This window comes from Melopsittacus undulatus, chromosome 2 (genome assembly GCF_012275295.1).
Source record: "Melopsittacus undulatus isolate bMelUnd1 chromosome 2, bMelUnd1.mat.Z, whole genome shotgun sequence".
Lineage (NCBI taxonomy): Eukaryota > Metazoa > Chordata > Aves > Psittaciformes > Psittaculidae > Melopsittacus > Melopsittacus undulatus.
The window spans coordinates 37,805,948-37,819,776 of NC_047528.1; the positions used below are offsets into that span (position 1 = coordinate 37,805,948).

At 37.4% G+C, this 13,829-nt stretch overlaps 1 protein-coding gene across 5 annotated transcripts in view; it reads right to left on the reverse strand.

The window, feature by feature from the left end:
- The window catches only part of PCDH9 (protocadherin 9), a 699,618-nt gene that overhangs the window by 628,246 nt on the left and 57,543 nt on the right, over positions 1-13,829 (reverse strand). Inside the window, exon 2 of one of the 5 annotated variants that reach the window (XM_031048079.2) lies at positions 4,583-4,588. The exons of the other annotated variants lie outside the window; for them this stretch is intronic. Within the exon in view, the coding sequence (XP_030903939.2) occupies positions 4,583-4,588 (6 nt within the window). The remainder of the gene's footprint in view (positions 1-4,582; positions 4,589-13,829) is intronic. 5 annotated transcript variants of the gene reach the window in all.

Here is a 13,829-nt window from a genome sequence, read left to right on the forward strand (position 1 = left end):
ATCTGTAAAAACTTAAAGACAAACACAGATAGACTGAAATAATTGGTTTCCAAGACACACTTTAAATGCTTTTTGTGTATATTATCCATCAACAAGATGGGGAGAAACTATTAAAGACTTTTTTTTTTTTTGTGGTGGTGGTGATGATGAGGACATCATTAAAAAAGAAGAGAAAAAAGCAGTCATATACAAGTCAGAGATACACAGCCCAAAGGAAATAACAAATCGTCACTTTTTTCAAACTACTTAAAGGTGCTTGCTAATATGGTAGCAATCTGCTGTGAAGTCAAGCTGTAAATAGATTCTTTTGTGTTAGATTTGCATGCATGAGATGTTAATCAGTTCAGAGGCTCAGATATTCATGTTCCTCAGAATTATAACAAAAAAGCTTTCTGACATCTCTATAAATGGAAATACTCTGAAAGAATTGTAGAAAGCACTTTGTCTCATTTTTATGTACAGAACATTACCTATCACATGTAAAAGACCAAAAATAAAAAGGAAAGCTTGGCTAATTATACACTAGTGCACAAACTACATGGACATTGTTTTGTTACATTCCACCTACACACAGCTAAAATTCAGTCTCAGGAGATGTGATCTATCTCTAAGCATTTGGATTACCAAGTAGTTCACTTTCTGTCACAATGTTCAGCATCTATCAGGTATATGAATACTTCAGTGGACTCATTGTAAAAAAAGGGAAGAGATTAAGGATTTCAAAGCTTGTTTCCTTGGCCACCCTTCATTTCTAGGAAAAGACACTCCTTATGCCATTTATCCTTGGATTATAAGCAAATCTTCTAGTGAGAACAGTTTCTATAATGCAGATGCCAAATTATAGACTCGGATACATGGCATGCCTCACTGAACAGCTTAAACAATCAACATCTATGCTTCTATTTTTAATACATACAGGTATTAAACCAGCAACTGAATTTAATTTAATCTCTTAGACTCTCAACATGTTGTATTCCTAGTCCTGTTTTTTATATGAACAAAGCAACGACATTGTGACATACGGCTAGTACGAGAAAATTGATTCTTTCTTTGAGATCTGTCCTTACTACATACACATAACTGTTATGCTTTTTAATTCAGCACCCTCTTTAGTATATCTGTCATTCTTATTCACAGTTTTTACTTCAGAAGTCCATCCACTCTTACTTTGGAAGAACTGAGTAAGAATTAGCTTGCTTATGAAGTCATGTTGATTGCTGTGGATTTTACTTAAACATTTCTGAGTGAGGGTGATGGGTGAATTTGGTAAGGTACAGAGAGAAAATCCCTGTTTTAAAGAACTTGATGTCTAATACAAAGTAGAGATGAATAGAAGGGATGAATAAAAATAAAATAAAAAAGAAAGTTTGTTGGAATGTGCTGCCTCTTCAATAACCATGAAGAAATGAAGAAGTGAGAAAAGAATGAGGAGTTGTCTATTGACAGGTGAAAGGGATGGGCAGCAAGAAGTCAGGACAAAGAGTTTTTTTAACTCCAAAAATACATGCTAGGAGTGGGAAGGGGGAAACTTAGTCTAAACAGTATCCACTTTTATACTATAGTTTTTCTGAATGTCTTTTATGTCTGCAAATCCTAAATCACCTTACCAACTGTCTCTTCATGGAATTGTGTCTGTCTTCTAGAGGTTGCAGACTATATGGGCCACCAAGGTCTGCCAATCTTCCTAATGACTGATTGCAGCTGGAGGATAAAAGAACTCACAGGTAAAGCCCAAATGATCTACAATTCATTATCCAGATTTCCATAGGATTACTTTGTATGGTATCCCTTTTGTGCTCCCGTGTAATTCTTCAATGACACTTCATATTGTACAAACAAAAAAGCTATCTACCCCAAACGTGGGTACCTTATTTTTCCTGTAACTGAATTAAGGGTGGGCAGACATTTCTTCCTCTCTGGAACTATGTATTCATGTATTTCATAGCAGATCACCCTGGTGCTGCAGGTCATTTCATGTTAGCACCTTATTCAGCTGCCACAAGGAAATGATAACATCATTGTTATCATAGGCTCTTTAGAAAAGACAGGCACAGTAGGAGGGGAGGGGGTGTTGCCCTTTATGTTAGGGATAGGCTGGAGATTCTGGAACTCTGTCTGGGGACAGCTGATCAGTTAACAGAAAGTTTGTGGGTCAGGGTTAAGGGGAAATCAGTGATGGGAGACATTACTGTGGGAATCTATTACAGACCGCCAGATCAAGAGGAACCTGTGGATGAAGTGCTCTACAGACAAATAGGAAAAGCCTCACGCTTGCAGGCCCTTGTTTTCATGGGGGTCTTCAACCACCCTGACATCTGCTGGAGCGATCCAGGAGGTTTCTCGATTGTGTGGAAGACAACTTCCTTCTGCAAGCAATAGAGGAGCCAACGAGGAGAGGTGCCGTGCTTGACCTCATGCTCACCAACAGGGAAGGGCTCATTGGAAATGGGATGCTTCAGGAGAGTCTTGGATGCAGCGATCACGAGATGGTCGAATTCGAGGTCCTCAGGACAGTGAGAAGAGCATGCAGCAAAGCTCACTGCCCTGGCCTTCAAGAGAGCAGACTTTGGTACTGGAATGGGTTGCCCAGGGAGGTTGTGAATGCTCCATCCCTGGCAGTGTTCGAGGCCAGGTTGGACGAAGCCTTGGGTGATATGGTTTAGTGTGAGGTGTCCCTGCCCATGGCATGGGTGTTGGAACTAGATGATCTTAAGGTCCTTTCCAACCCTAGCTGTTTTATGATTCTATGATTGTATGACCCAATTTATAATGGAATTCAAAAAGACCCTAACAAGACAAAAAAGTCATACTAACTCTACAACAGTGGACATATTACCTTGACTTTATCTGCAGTAAAGAAAATGAAGAAGGAAAAAGCTGGCATATACCCTTAGCCACTTAGCCCCATAAGTTCTCACCTGTCTTCCCCTCACCTGTGTTAAATCTGTGTTACATCTTAAAACAGGCCTTTTTGATAAATGATGGTGTACGCAACAATAGAATCAAGACAAAGACTTCCAGGTTTCCTAGTGTAGGCATCTTTTAAGAGTCAGACTGCAGTAGAAGGTGTTAGTTCTCAGTTTGGAGGGTGTGGACAGGTAAGTGCCCCAGTCCTTTGTTCAGTGACCTTGCTGTGAAAACATGGGGATTCTGCCATAGAAGAAGATTAAGCATTGAGGCAAAATAAAACTATCTTATCCTTAAACAAATGTCCCTTTCAAAAGCTTAATACAAAGCAAGTCTAGAAAGTCTGCAGTTATAATGATTTCATGTTTTGCTGATCCCAGCCTTTTCTACTGAAAGACTTTTTAGTGGTCCCTAGTGGAAAGTTGAGATCAGCATTTAAATGCAAGTCTATCTTTTTAACATAACTCCCCAGCAGCCCAGTAGCTTAGTGATACTGAGAATTTATAAGTAGTTATGCATGGATGCATATATATATGAAATGCGTTATCACACTCCTTTATGGCTGTATGCCTGTACATTCAGACTTTTTTTTTTTTGCAAAAGAATGTTAATTTCTGTTGGGTTTTTTTCTCCTTTATCAATGAAGAGGCAAAACCACTGCCTAACAAGATCGTTTTACTTGTTTGAAACACCTCTTTTCACAGACAGTTAGGGAACAGTTATAGACATTTCCCATCTCCTTCTAATTTCTATACTTAACATACATGCTTTCCTCTCCTAGGTAGCAGGATGATACATGTGTCATGAGGAATACAAGGTAAACACACTATGTTCTTTCTACCTCTGTGTAAATAATCTTTCATCATCCATTTTAACCTGATAATTTTTACTGTAAGCTAGAACCTTCATGAAAGAAAAACAGAAATCTGAAAAGTATCAATTTAGCTTGTACAACTTGTAGCTCCTATAGCCACTATTTCTTTCCTATTTTCCCTTCTGTAGAAACTCGAGACAGAAAAAACGTTCTAGGCAACAGGCTAACAAAGTCCTCTCCTTTGGGCTGTGCATCCTACTAGTTATATCAGTTAATACTAAAGAAATATTCCTTTTCATTGGGGGGCCTTCTGGAAAAGTTGATCACTACAAAAGGTTTTATGTTCTAAGGTTAAAAGGGCCACTAACCTGCTCATTCAGCTCTTTCTCATCTAAAGAAACCTGGCTAAATCAGTCTTAGCCTCCCTGAACACAGTATACCAGACAGGCAGGCTCACTCGGTGCTTCTGCATATACACATTGCAATTTTACTTCCCACTGTGCCAGTCAAGAAAGCATGACCTTGTCAAACCTCATCATGTAGTGAACGTGAAGATCGGGATCCCCAGCCAGGGGTCCCACACCCTTAAAGTCCTGACTTTGAAGGGGCTCTTCCATACCTTCAGTAGGTACAGCATATTTTGCGGTTTGCATACATGGAAATGTTTCTTGGCTTTTTTTTTAGTCCATGCTTAACTTGGTACACTAAGAATCTCCACCATGCACTTCGCTGTACCTTCAGTCAGTATATGCCTCCTTTCTCATCTGCTGCCTTGTTGTATCTGCCAAATTTCTGGAAGATTTAGTTCAGAGTTGACTGTCAAGAGCTCCCTGACCCTCTGGGTTCTTCCATGTTCTTCACCTGTGGCTGAACACAAGGCATTTAACCTCTCAGCTTTGATTTTTGTCACTTGTAAAATGAGGAAAATAATCTTTAGTACCTGCCATGAAAGAAGTCAATATTTATCATTGATAACTAGAATGTACAGCCCAAGCTATCTCGCTTGGGCCTACATCTTGCTTCCCTCAAAATCAATGCAAAGTTCTCATTGACTCAAGGAGCACAGCATGTATACTTGCTTCTTTATGAGCCCAGAAATCCTGTGATAGCTGAGATATTAAAGTTCTGGTAGTCACTGACTTTTAATTAGACTTTCAGTAACAGTCATGACTTATCACCACTACTGTCTCAGAAAAGAAGCAGGAGAATTAATTCAATTTTGGTTTTATCAGAGAGGTAAACATTTTTTTTTAAAGGCACTGCAGGAGTTGTAGATTGTTGCATGCATAAAAGCTGATCCTGTTCACGCAGCAGTCACTGAGAGTGTGAATTGGCTTCAATGCAACAAGGATAAGACTTCTATTAAATGTTGTGTTACCCCACAAATTAAATGACTGTAAGATTTCAATCTAGTAACACCAGTCTGTCCAAATCTGGAATCACAGAGGGATGGGTTTTTTTAATAGACCAGTGAATATTATGATTCATCATTGCTCACTGTAAGCTACATTTTTTTTTTTCCTCTTCTCTCTCTTTTTATTTTTAAGAGACAGTAATAGCAAAACAAGCTTTTTCACCCCAGGAGTTTCGAGTCTGGAAAACACAACAGAAACAGAACAGGAATGCAATAATGTACAATAACTGGGGGAAAAACACTACTTAGCTGGACAGGATCCTGTTTTGACTTAATTTTAAAGGTTCCATAACTATTTTTCTGAGGGTCTTTATGCTAATTTCAAAAAATATCTCACTTCAGGAAGAGTTCAGTCAGAAAAGAAGAAAGGCATGTAGAAATCAATAGTGGAGGTATTTCTAGAAACTACACATTAGCATTGAGTAAGGTGACTTAACAGTACAGCCAGATGTCATATCATGTCACCTCTACAGAATTAGTTAGAACCTCTGTCTTTTCAAACAGGATATGAATTTAATGTTTGCTGGATAAAACCAAACATGTTTACCTAAGTATGTTCTTAGGTAATCTTTAGAGTCACACTGTGTTACAGAATTTAGAGAGCTCCTGAGCCTGCCTTATTTGACTCTATCACATTCAGAAGAAAAGTGAGCAAAACAAATACACAAAAGTAAAAAACACACTCTGCTTCCTTTAGGCTGAGAGTATCATCCTTCAGCTAACATTGGACATGAAGCCCTGAGTGTTTTCAGGGGGCTCCATGCAGATGCAGAGGCCAGCCGCAGCCTAATTCTCTGCTCCACTGCCAAAACGGCATAATGAATTCCAGGCCCGGCTCTGTCTGAGATGATAAAATTAACAATATACTTCTTAGAGCTATGTACCCTTAGTATCTGAAGCCATGCTGTGCCATTCAAGCTGCTTTATCAATAAAAAGCAAAACTGAAGGAATGTCTTTGTCACAGACCTTTTTCTGCTTTTATTTTACAGTAACAACATAAGGGCAGTCAAATTCATAGATTCCATGGACAGGTAAAAGAAGTTTTCAAATCTCTGATTAAATCAAGCTTTTTTCAATATGAAAAGACCCAAGCATTTTCTTGAAAATCTCTTCAGCTTCAAAATGATTGATGTCCCTGCTGAACAGCAAGACTGGAGAGCAATCTGAAGACAGTTATGTCTAAAGAAAGGAAGAAAGGCAAGCAGGAAGAAAGAAAGAGAGGAAGGAGGATGATATATAGTGTGTTTCTATATGAACATGCATGTGCATTTATGCACAAAGAATAAGTTTTTAATAAGGATTTTAATGGATATTAATATTTGCAAGTATCCATAAGTACATAGAAAATACCCAGCAATATATGTTGCTAATACTGTTGCCTTTTGTAACATGAGATAGATAGGAAAACAGAGAAATAGGGGATACCTCTGAAAAAGAAATACCACTACGCAAAAGAATACAATTAGATTACAGGAAACATCTCAATGTCTGAAATTGACTAATACTTTCCCCTTTCAAAACTAAACACATATATACAAGAGTATATACAGGTATATGCTATTCACTATTTTTCACTCACTGAAGACTCCTACCAAGCTAATGCACACCGGCTGCATGTATATACATGGTTACAGAATAAAAAGCTCTGTTTTTTAACAGTGACTATTGTAATTAGACCTGTCAATACATGCAGAATTACCAGACAGTGAATATTAAGCATGTTAACTTTAACTCTTCAGGTATGGCCACTTTTTCTCAAAACTTTTCAAACACACATGGTATCCTAGGGTCAGTAATGCTTATTTTACCGCTTAACCAAGTGTCCTTTTTGGGTGTGATCTGCATTTGAGTTAGCATCCACAGACTTCGCGTTCTGGATATCCATGATTAATCCCAGGGGTCTAGCCATGTCTGTTTTATTATAAGAGAGTGGAATTTAAAGCTGTAACATTTTTCCTATGTAATTCTACAGTTCTTGTGTGGGAATCGTATCCATAAAGAAACATGTCCATGTATACTTGTACTGACGTGAAATTAATTAAACAGACAGTATTATTGCTAACCATATTTTCTCCGATGCATTCATTATCCATCATGTTCAGAGGCACAGTTACATGGTAAACTACAGAGAGCTGTTATTCAGATACACAACTGTACCTGGTTTATGTACAGCAAACACAAATAATATTCTTTAAAACAAATGTAGAATAAAATATTTGCATAAATAATGAAAGATGTCTAAATTGATCAGTCTCATGTGTATTGCGAATGTATACCACAACAAGTTCTAGGTATTTGTTCTGAGCCTTCCTGCAACCTCTCATTTAAGCAGTCTTAGGGATCTTGTTTCCACAACAATAATGCAGAATAAATCTTATATTTATCCCTAAAATTTAACTTAAGCATATTTCAGGGGGAGGAGGGGGAATTCATTTGCATTATTCTGCTTTTCTTTTCTTTACTTAATAACTTTCTAATGTAAAATGTCTGAACAGTGCAATGAGCAAATCTCTAAGACTCCATTATCCTTAGGGAGTTGTTCTGCCACTACGATGTACAACCAAGCACCTTCCGTGTTTGCTGTCCTAAATCCATGAATCTTGAATCCCTCGGTGCACAAGTGCCCCAGTTTCAATAGAATAAGAACATTTAAGAAGGGGGCTTTTTTTTTAGTTTAATTCTTTTTCTCAGTTTCTTGTTCAACATAAAGACTGATATACCACGCGTGTTTTACCCTTCTTCACTTTTTGGTCTTTGATTACTAGAGAGGTGTCAGAGTAGCAACTGTTTGAGTGCTAAAGCACTGACTCACAAGATTGAAATTCAAGTCCTTGCTCTGAAACAGACTTCCATGTGTTACCCAGAGCAAGCCATGGAAGCAGTGTGTGCCTCAGTTCTTAACTGTAAAATGGAAAACAGAAAAATCTTTAAACCCAAGCTATATAATATAATATAGGACATGACATAGTACATTGCAGAATATGAAAGGCAATCATATCATATAGCAACAGCGGCTATATTCACACTGTAAATATAATTTAAGACTAATTAATCCCAGAGAGAGGGACATCTTTTTCACAGAAGTGTCACAGATTCCAATCAGCTGTAATACCAATTGGCTATAAGTCACTTGTGATCTTTGTATTGGCATCATTCTGCTTTAGGATAAGCTCTTTCACAACCCTGTGATATCTGGGTTTCTGCAGGTACTGCAGTACTGCAGGTATTTCAATTAATTTTAAAAGATCTCTGGGATTTTTTTTTCAGCAATGAAAAATTCTATCCGCTTCTGTAAAACCCTTTGTTTCCAACCCTTAAATTTTTGGCATAAATTACCTGCCAATCTCCCTTCTCAGTACTGAATGAAATATAGAATAGAAAGTAAACTGGAATAGGAAAAAAAAATGGTGATGCCAGTGAGAGTTGCAAAAATGAAGCATTGATAAAAAACACCCAGGATAAAAAGCCAGTGTAAAAGACACACCAAAAAAAAAAAAAAAAAAAAAAAAAAGAAAAAAAGACTGTTCTACCTGGAGTGGAAGTTGGATAGTGCTTGAGTAGCTGCTAATCAAATATTCACTGTTAAGCAAAAGAAAAAGCTCACTGTAAAAAGAAAACTAAAGGTGCACAGGAAAGAGAAAGATACCATATCTGAAACAGGAAAAAGAGCCAAAGAAGAACACTATACATATTAAAAGTCTCAGGGATTTGCCACATGGATGCATGGTGAGCAAGATACTCAGCTCCAATTGTCACTGACTTCAACAAAAGTTCACATCATACCATGTCTGAGCCTGTCATAAGATCCTTAGTTGCATCTCCCATTATTTTTTGCCCTCTCTCAACTCAGCAAAGACATTCAAAGTTTTCAATCTGCCTTGACTCTGTCCATAGGTGCTTCCTTACAGTCATGACAGTTATAACTCGCTGAGAAGCTTCAACTTTGTCAGTGTATTACAGAGCACAGTTTTGAGCTCCACTAAGGCCTCTTATCTTTTTCAAACAAGCCCTGTTTCTCATAGGTGGAATAATACCTTGAGCTTCTTAAGCCAAGATGTTCAGTGTAACTGAGCAGTATTAGTTTTTGGGGCACAGATGGCATTATCATGTCAGGAAGCAACGTATGCTACAGAAAACTACTACCATTCACTGTGTCACTAGGTCGGAAGTGCTTCTCTTTCTGAAAATTTAGGTGTAGTACTCAAGTCCTTCCTGCACTGCTCCCACTCCCCATTCATCACCAACCACTCCTGAGAGGTCCCAGCACTGCCATACTGCAGAAACACACTCCTTTCTTCACCTGCTATAAAAGCAGATGAAAATGTGCAAGGCAGCCCCTAGGACAGCCAGGGATGGTGGGATGCTCAGCACTGTGGTGTCAGTCCAGCAGAACACCTAGATCCAGGCTTATTTCATCAGCATTCTTCTGCAGAGGATGTGCTGGCAAGGCAGCACAAGCAGATTGTCAGATTGGTCCACAATGCTCCCTACCTACTAGTAGTCCTCTTTGTGAAATATAAAAAGCATATACACACACAAAACGCCTTTCACAATTAGTACATTTTTATATATAATTCTTTATGTTATATTTTCATTTCTAGAGAAGTAAAAGACACATTCAGCTGGCCCAAAAATGTATTCTGTTCTCACATTGCTCTAAAATGTAATGACCAAGGCCAAGATTGAAGATGTAAACACTTGTATAGTTTGGCAGCAAAAATAGATTGAAATCACAGGATATGATTTATATTTTAATTTTATATGTGAATTTATATTTCACTTTATATTTGAATAATAGTACAATTGCTTTTATTGAAGAAAAGAAATCGGTGCTTGCAACTTTGGTTTTTATCTGTATATTTTAAAAAGCCTCTACAACACCACTATGACAAGATTTTCTTTTCACATGGCCTTATTCCTGTTACAGCTCTGAATATTGCCATCTCAGGAACTAGAAGGTTGAGAGACATGTTTTTCTGCAGATGGCATGAGAGCAAAATTAAGACATGACGTAGAGAAAGATGATAAGTAGCAACAGACTAATGGAGAACATTTTGTCCTGCTTTAGAGGAGCACATCAGGAACAGCTTGTTTTCATAGGGGATCTGAAGTATAATCACTGGCACTATACAACTGCTGTAAGCATTGCTCTGCACTAATCACTACCATATTATTGTGAGTTTTGCTGAACATTTTGTAAAAGATACATTGCATTCCTATTTTTTGGCACTTACTAGGAAAATTAATCAGACATACCAAAAGCTCTAGACAATAAATAACTACTAAGTTGTACCTTTTAACATTCTTATTATGTTTCAGAGATTTATTGCTTTTTATTTTAACTAGCTATTAAGAATCAAAACACTGACTAAATCTGCCAAGAGTCAAAACACCAAATCTATGTATGGATTTCTTCTAGGTAAAGCACAGTAACTGAATAGTGGAAGTAAGAGATGTCTTCAATGAAAAAGCATCAAAGCCTTAAAGCACCTCTTTCTAAATCTGCAGCATTCATCCATTCTTGCCATAGCAAAGGCAAAGCATTTTGAAGAATGGTTTTGTAAAATTATATTCACAAATTTCTATTCAGCTATTGATCCAATATCCATACAAAGTCACCTACAAACACAAACCACAAGAAATGTATTTAAAATCTTCCCTTCGAAGCACACTGCTTTCCTTCAGTCTTGCATTTTAAGGAGTAAAATAACACAACTACAAAACCAAATATTACCTGTCCGTCTAATTCTCCTCTTGGCAAAGAAGGAAAGAGAGAGAGAGAAGGGGATTAAAACAACCAAACAAGCCTTAAAGTAATACTTGCTAGTCATATTACTGAATATTTTAGTGAGCAGTCCTCATTTAGTGTTTAGAGAACTAAAAATATCCAAAATCTGCAAAATTAGTTTGTATACATCAAACAGGTATATGCTGTGCATATATAACTGATGTGTTGGGGGATCATGTAATCTGCCAAGCTTCTGGACCTGCTAAATATGAACTGCCTCTTCCAAAATCTCAGCAGATGCAAATATTTATTGAACAAATACTTAGAAATCTAATCAGTGTTACCTGAGAAAACTGGTCATTAGGAAATAGCCCTGACTCTCAAAATTGCTGAGAGGGCAGCCATTTGCTTTAACAGGTCAGTATCATACTTTGGTATAAAATGAATTTCATTTCCACCAAGTTAGTTTTCAAAATGGGAAAAGAACCTTATTATTCCTTTAGTAAAGCATTCAGGGTCCCTTGTCTTCTGCTTATAGTTTTGGATGGTTTTTTTGCTGGTTATTTGGTTTTGGGTTTTTTGTGGTTTTTTGTTGCTGTTGTGGGACTTTGGGGATTTTTTTGTTGTTGGTGTTGGTGGGTTTTGTTGGGTTTTGTGGTTTTCTGTTGATTTTAAGTTGGGGTTTTTTTTGTGGTTTTGCTTTTTTGGGGTTTTTGGTTTGCTATTTATGGATTTGGACATGCAAAAAGAGTTAAGGAAAGGGTTTTCTCTAGTACACAAGCAATTTATTCTCTGTCTGCCTTCAGTGCTGCTCAGAATTTGGGATGGGATCCTCTACAAACTCAACATTTGAGGGAAAGCTCACCACAGCCACTTGAGATCTTCTCAGTGCTGTTAATAGAAAATCTAGGTTTTGTCACTATACCTTTTTCATCTAGACCAGATTTTCCTTAAACAAACAAAAAAATTAGAAAAACAATTTTTGTTTGTTTCTTCCCTTCCCCTTTCTTCAACTGAGGAAAATATTCTTCACTCTCTCAGCCCTCCAGTATAAATCTGAATGCATAAATAGTGTTCTATATCTATTATGGAATCATAGAACGGTTTAGATTGGAAAAGACCTTAAAGATCGTCTAGTTCCAATCCCCCCTACATGGCAGAAATACCTTCCACTAGACCAGGTTGCTTAAAGCCCCATTCATCCTGCCCTTGAGCACTTCCAGGGTTGTATATATATATATATATATGTATATATATATATAAATTTGTATATGCTTCTATCCATATTTTATGTACCTATTCAATTCTCTATATATATAGACATGCATGCATATACATCTCTCTATATTTGTTTTCAAGCATGAGAGGAACAGGATTTCATTTCATTGTTCAAATAACATGTACTAGCTGCAGCAGACATCAAATTTCTCTGGCCTTTAGCCAACTACAGGCAAAAGTTTATTTGTATCAGCAACTGCAGCAGCCTAAGTAAAGGGCACCCTTGGGGTTTGGCTTGTGTAAGTGGGGCTGCTCATGATCACGGCACAGCAGGGCCAGTTCTTGCAGCAAAGGATGCTTCTGGGTCCTTTTCCACATGCTCCTGTGCCGCTGCAGGGTGGCAGGTTGGTATAATGAAGGAAATGTTTTCCCAGCGGTGTTACGGTAAAAAGGCAAAGCTGCTTGTACACCCTTAAGAAACGTTTTTCATCACTTCGAAAACACTATTTGTGGGAAGATGTTCCTCTGACACATGAAAAAAGCTTTCCCTCACCAAACTAGGAGTCTTAGGGATAAATGCTGAGTATGTGTGTGCATGCATGTGTGCGTATAACATCCAGCCCCTTAAATTTTAATCAAGCTCATACATAAGTTTCTCTGGTGGTGGTGAAAGTGTCGGAAATACAAAACATGCACCCACACCTCCCAGCAAATGAAACGTGTCAGCAAGTGCTATAATCAATAACAATATAATATTCTTTCCTAAATAATGGTACAGCAGGAGAAGTGTGTAAGACAGTGATGAATTATTCAGCAGGTCTGCTTTGCTGCTACATTGCTCCTTCCATGCTTTAAGCTTTCCTACAGCTGAAACACCTGGCACAGCACTCTGACTTCATCTTCTGAATGCCTAAGTCTGTTTCTTCCCTCATATAAAAATTTAGTTACCTAAGTGCCTAGAGCTTTGCACTGCCTTCAGTGGCAAAATTCAGTTATCTCTCAAAAGTTTTTATGTGCCTTATTTCCACTTGATATGTTCACATGGAGATTCACTATGTATGTTAGCTGGGAGCTGCATATTAAATATTTTTAAAAGTAAATGTTTCAGACTATGGAGAATTGAATTCACAAGAGGGTGCATGACATTCTGGACAAAGTATTCATTAAAAGACACAAGGCAGATGCATTCAGCTGGTTAAAATGAAGCCCAGGTTATGATATAGTTATTTAGACTGAACGAACAGTAAGCTAGCTCCATGGAGCTAAGGTCGGTATAAGATCCTGTTTGCATTAGCTAGAATTCAGTACATACTAATTTAGTTTTGTTAAAAAAAAATGGATTCAAGATATTTTCAGTCACCCAGTGCTATAAAAAAAGCATATGCATTTTAAGTACATCTTGCAGTATGTAATTCAATGCAGATTATTGTATGACCTTTATAACAGTGAACAAATGTTATTATATGCATGCAAATGCTATATATGCAAAACTATAGTTCAGAGAAGGAAGGCAGTTTCTTCAAGAAGAACAGGAAAAAAATCAAAACTTTTTACAATCTCAAAGAAAAGTTAATGCATTTTATTTCTGTTGTGTTTATTTAAGTTATTGTGGAAATTATTTAAATCTTCTTCTGAGTAGCAACACATTTGTATCTAGAGATGTTCATCTAATCTGTCATTCTGGTAGAGATGGTGAGATCCCTCTTAACGCATTTCATGTGCTGTGTGCAGCTCACTTTTAAATGCC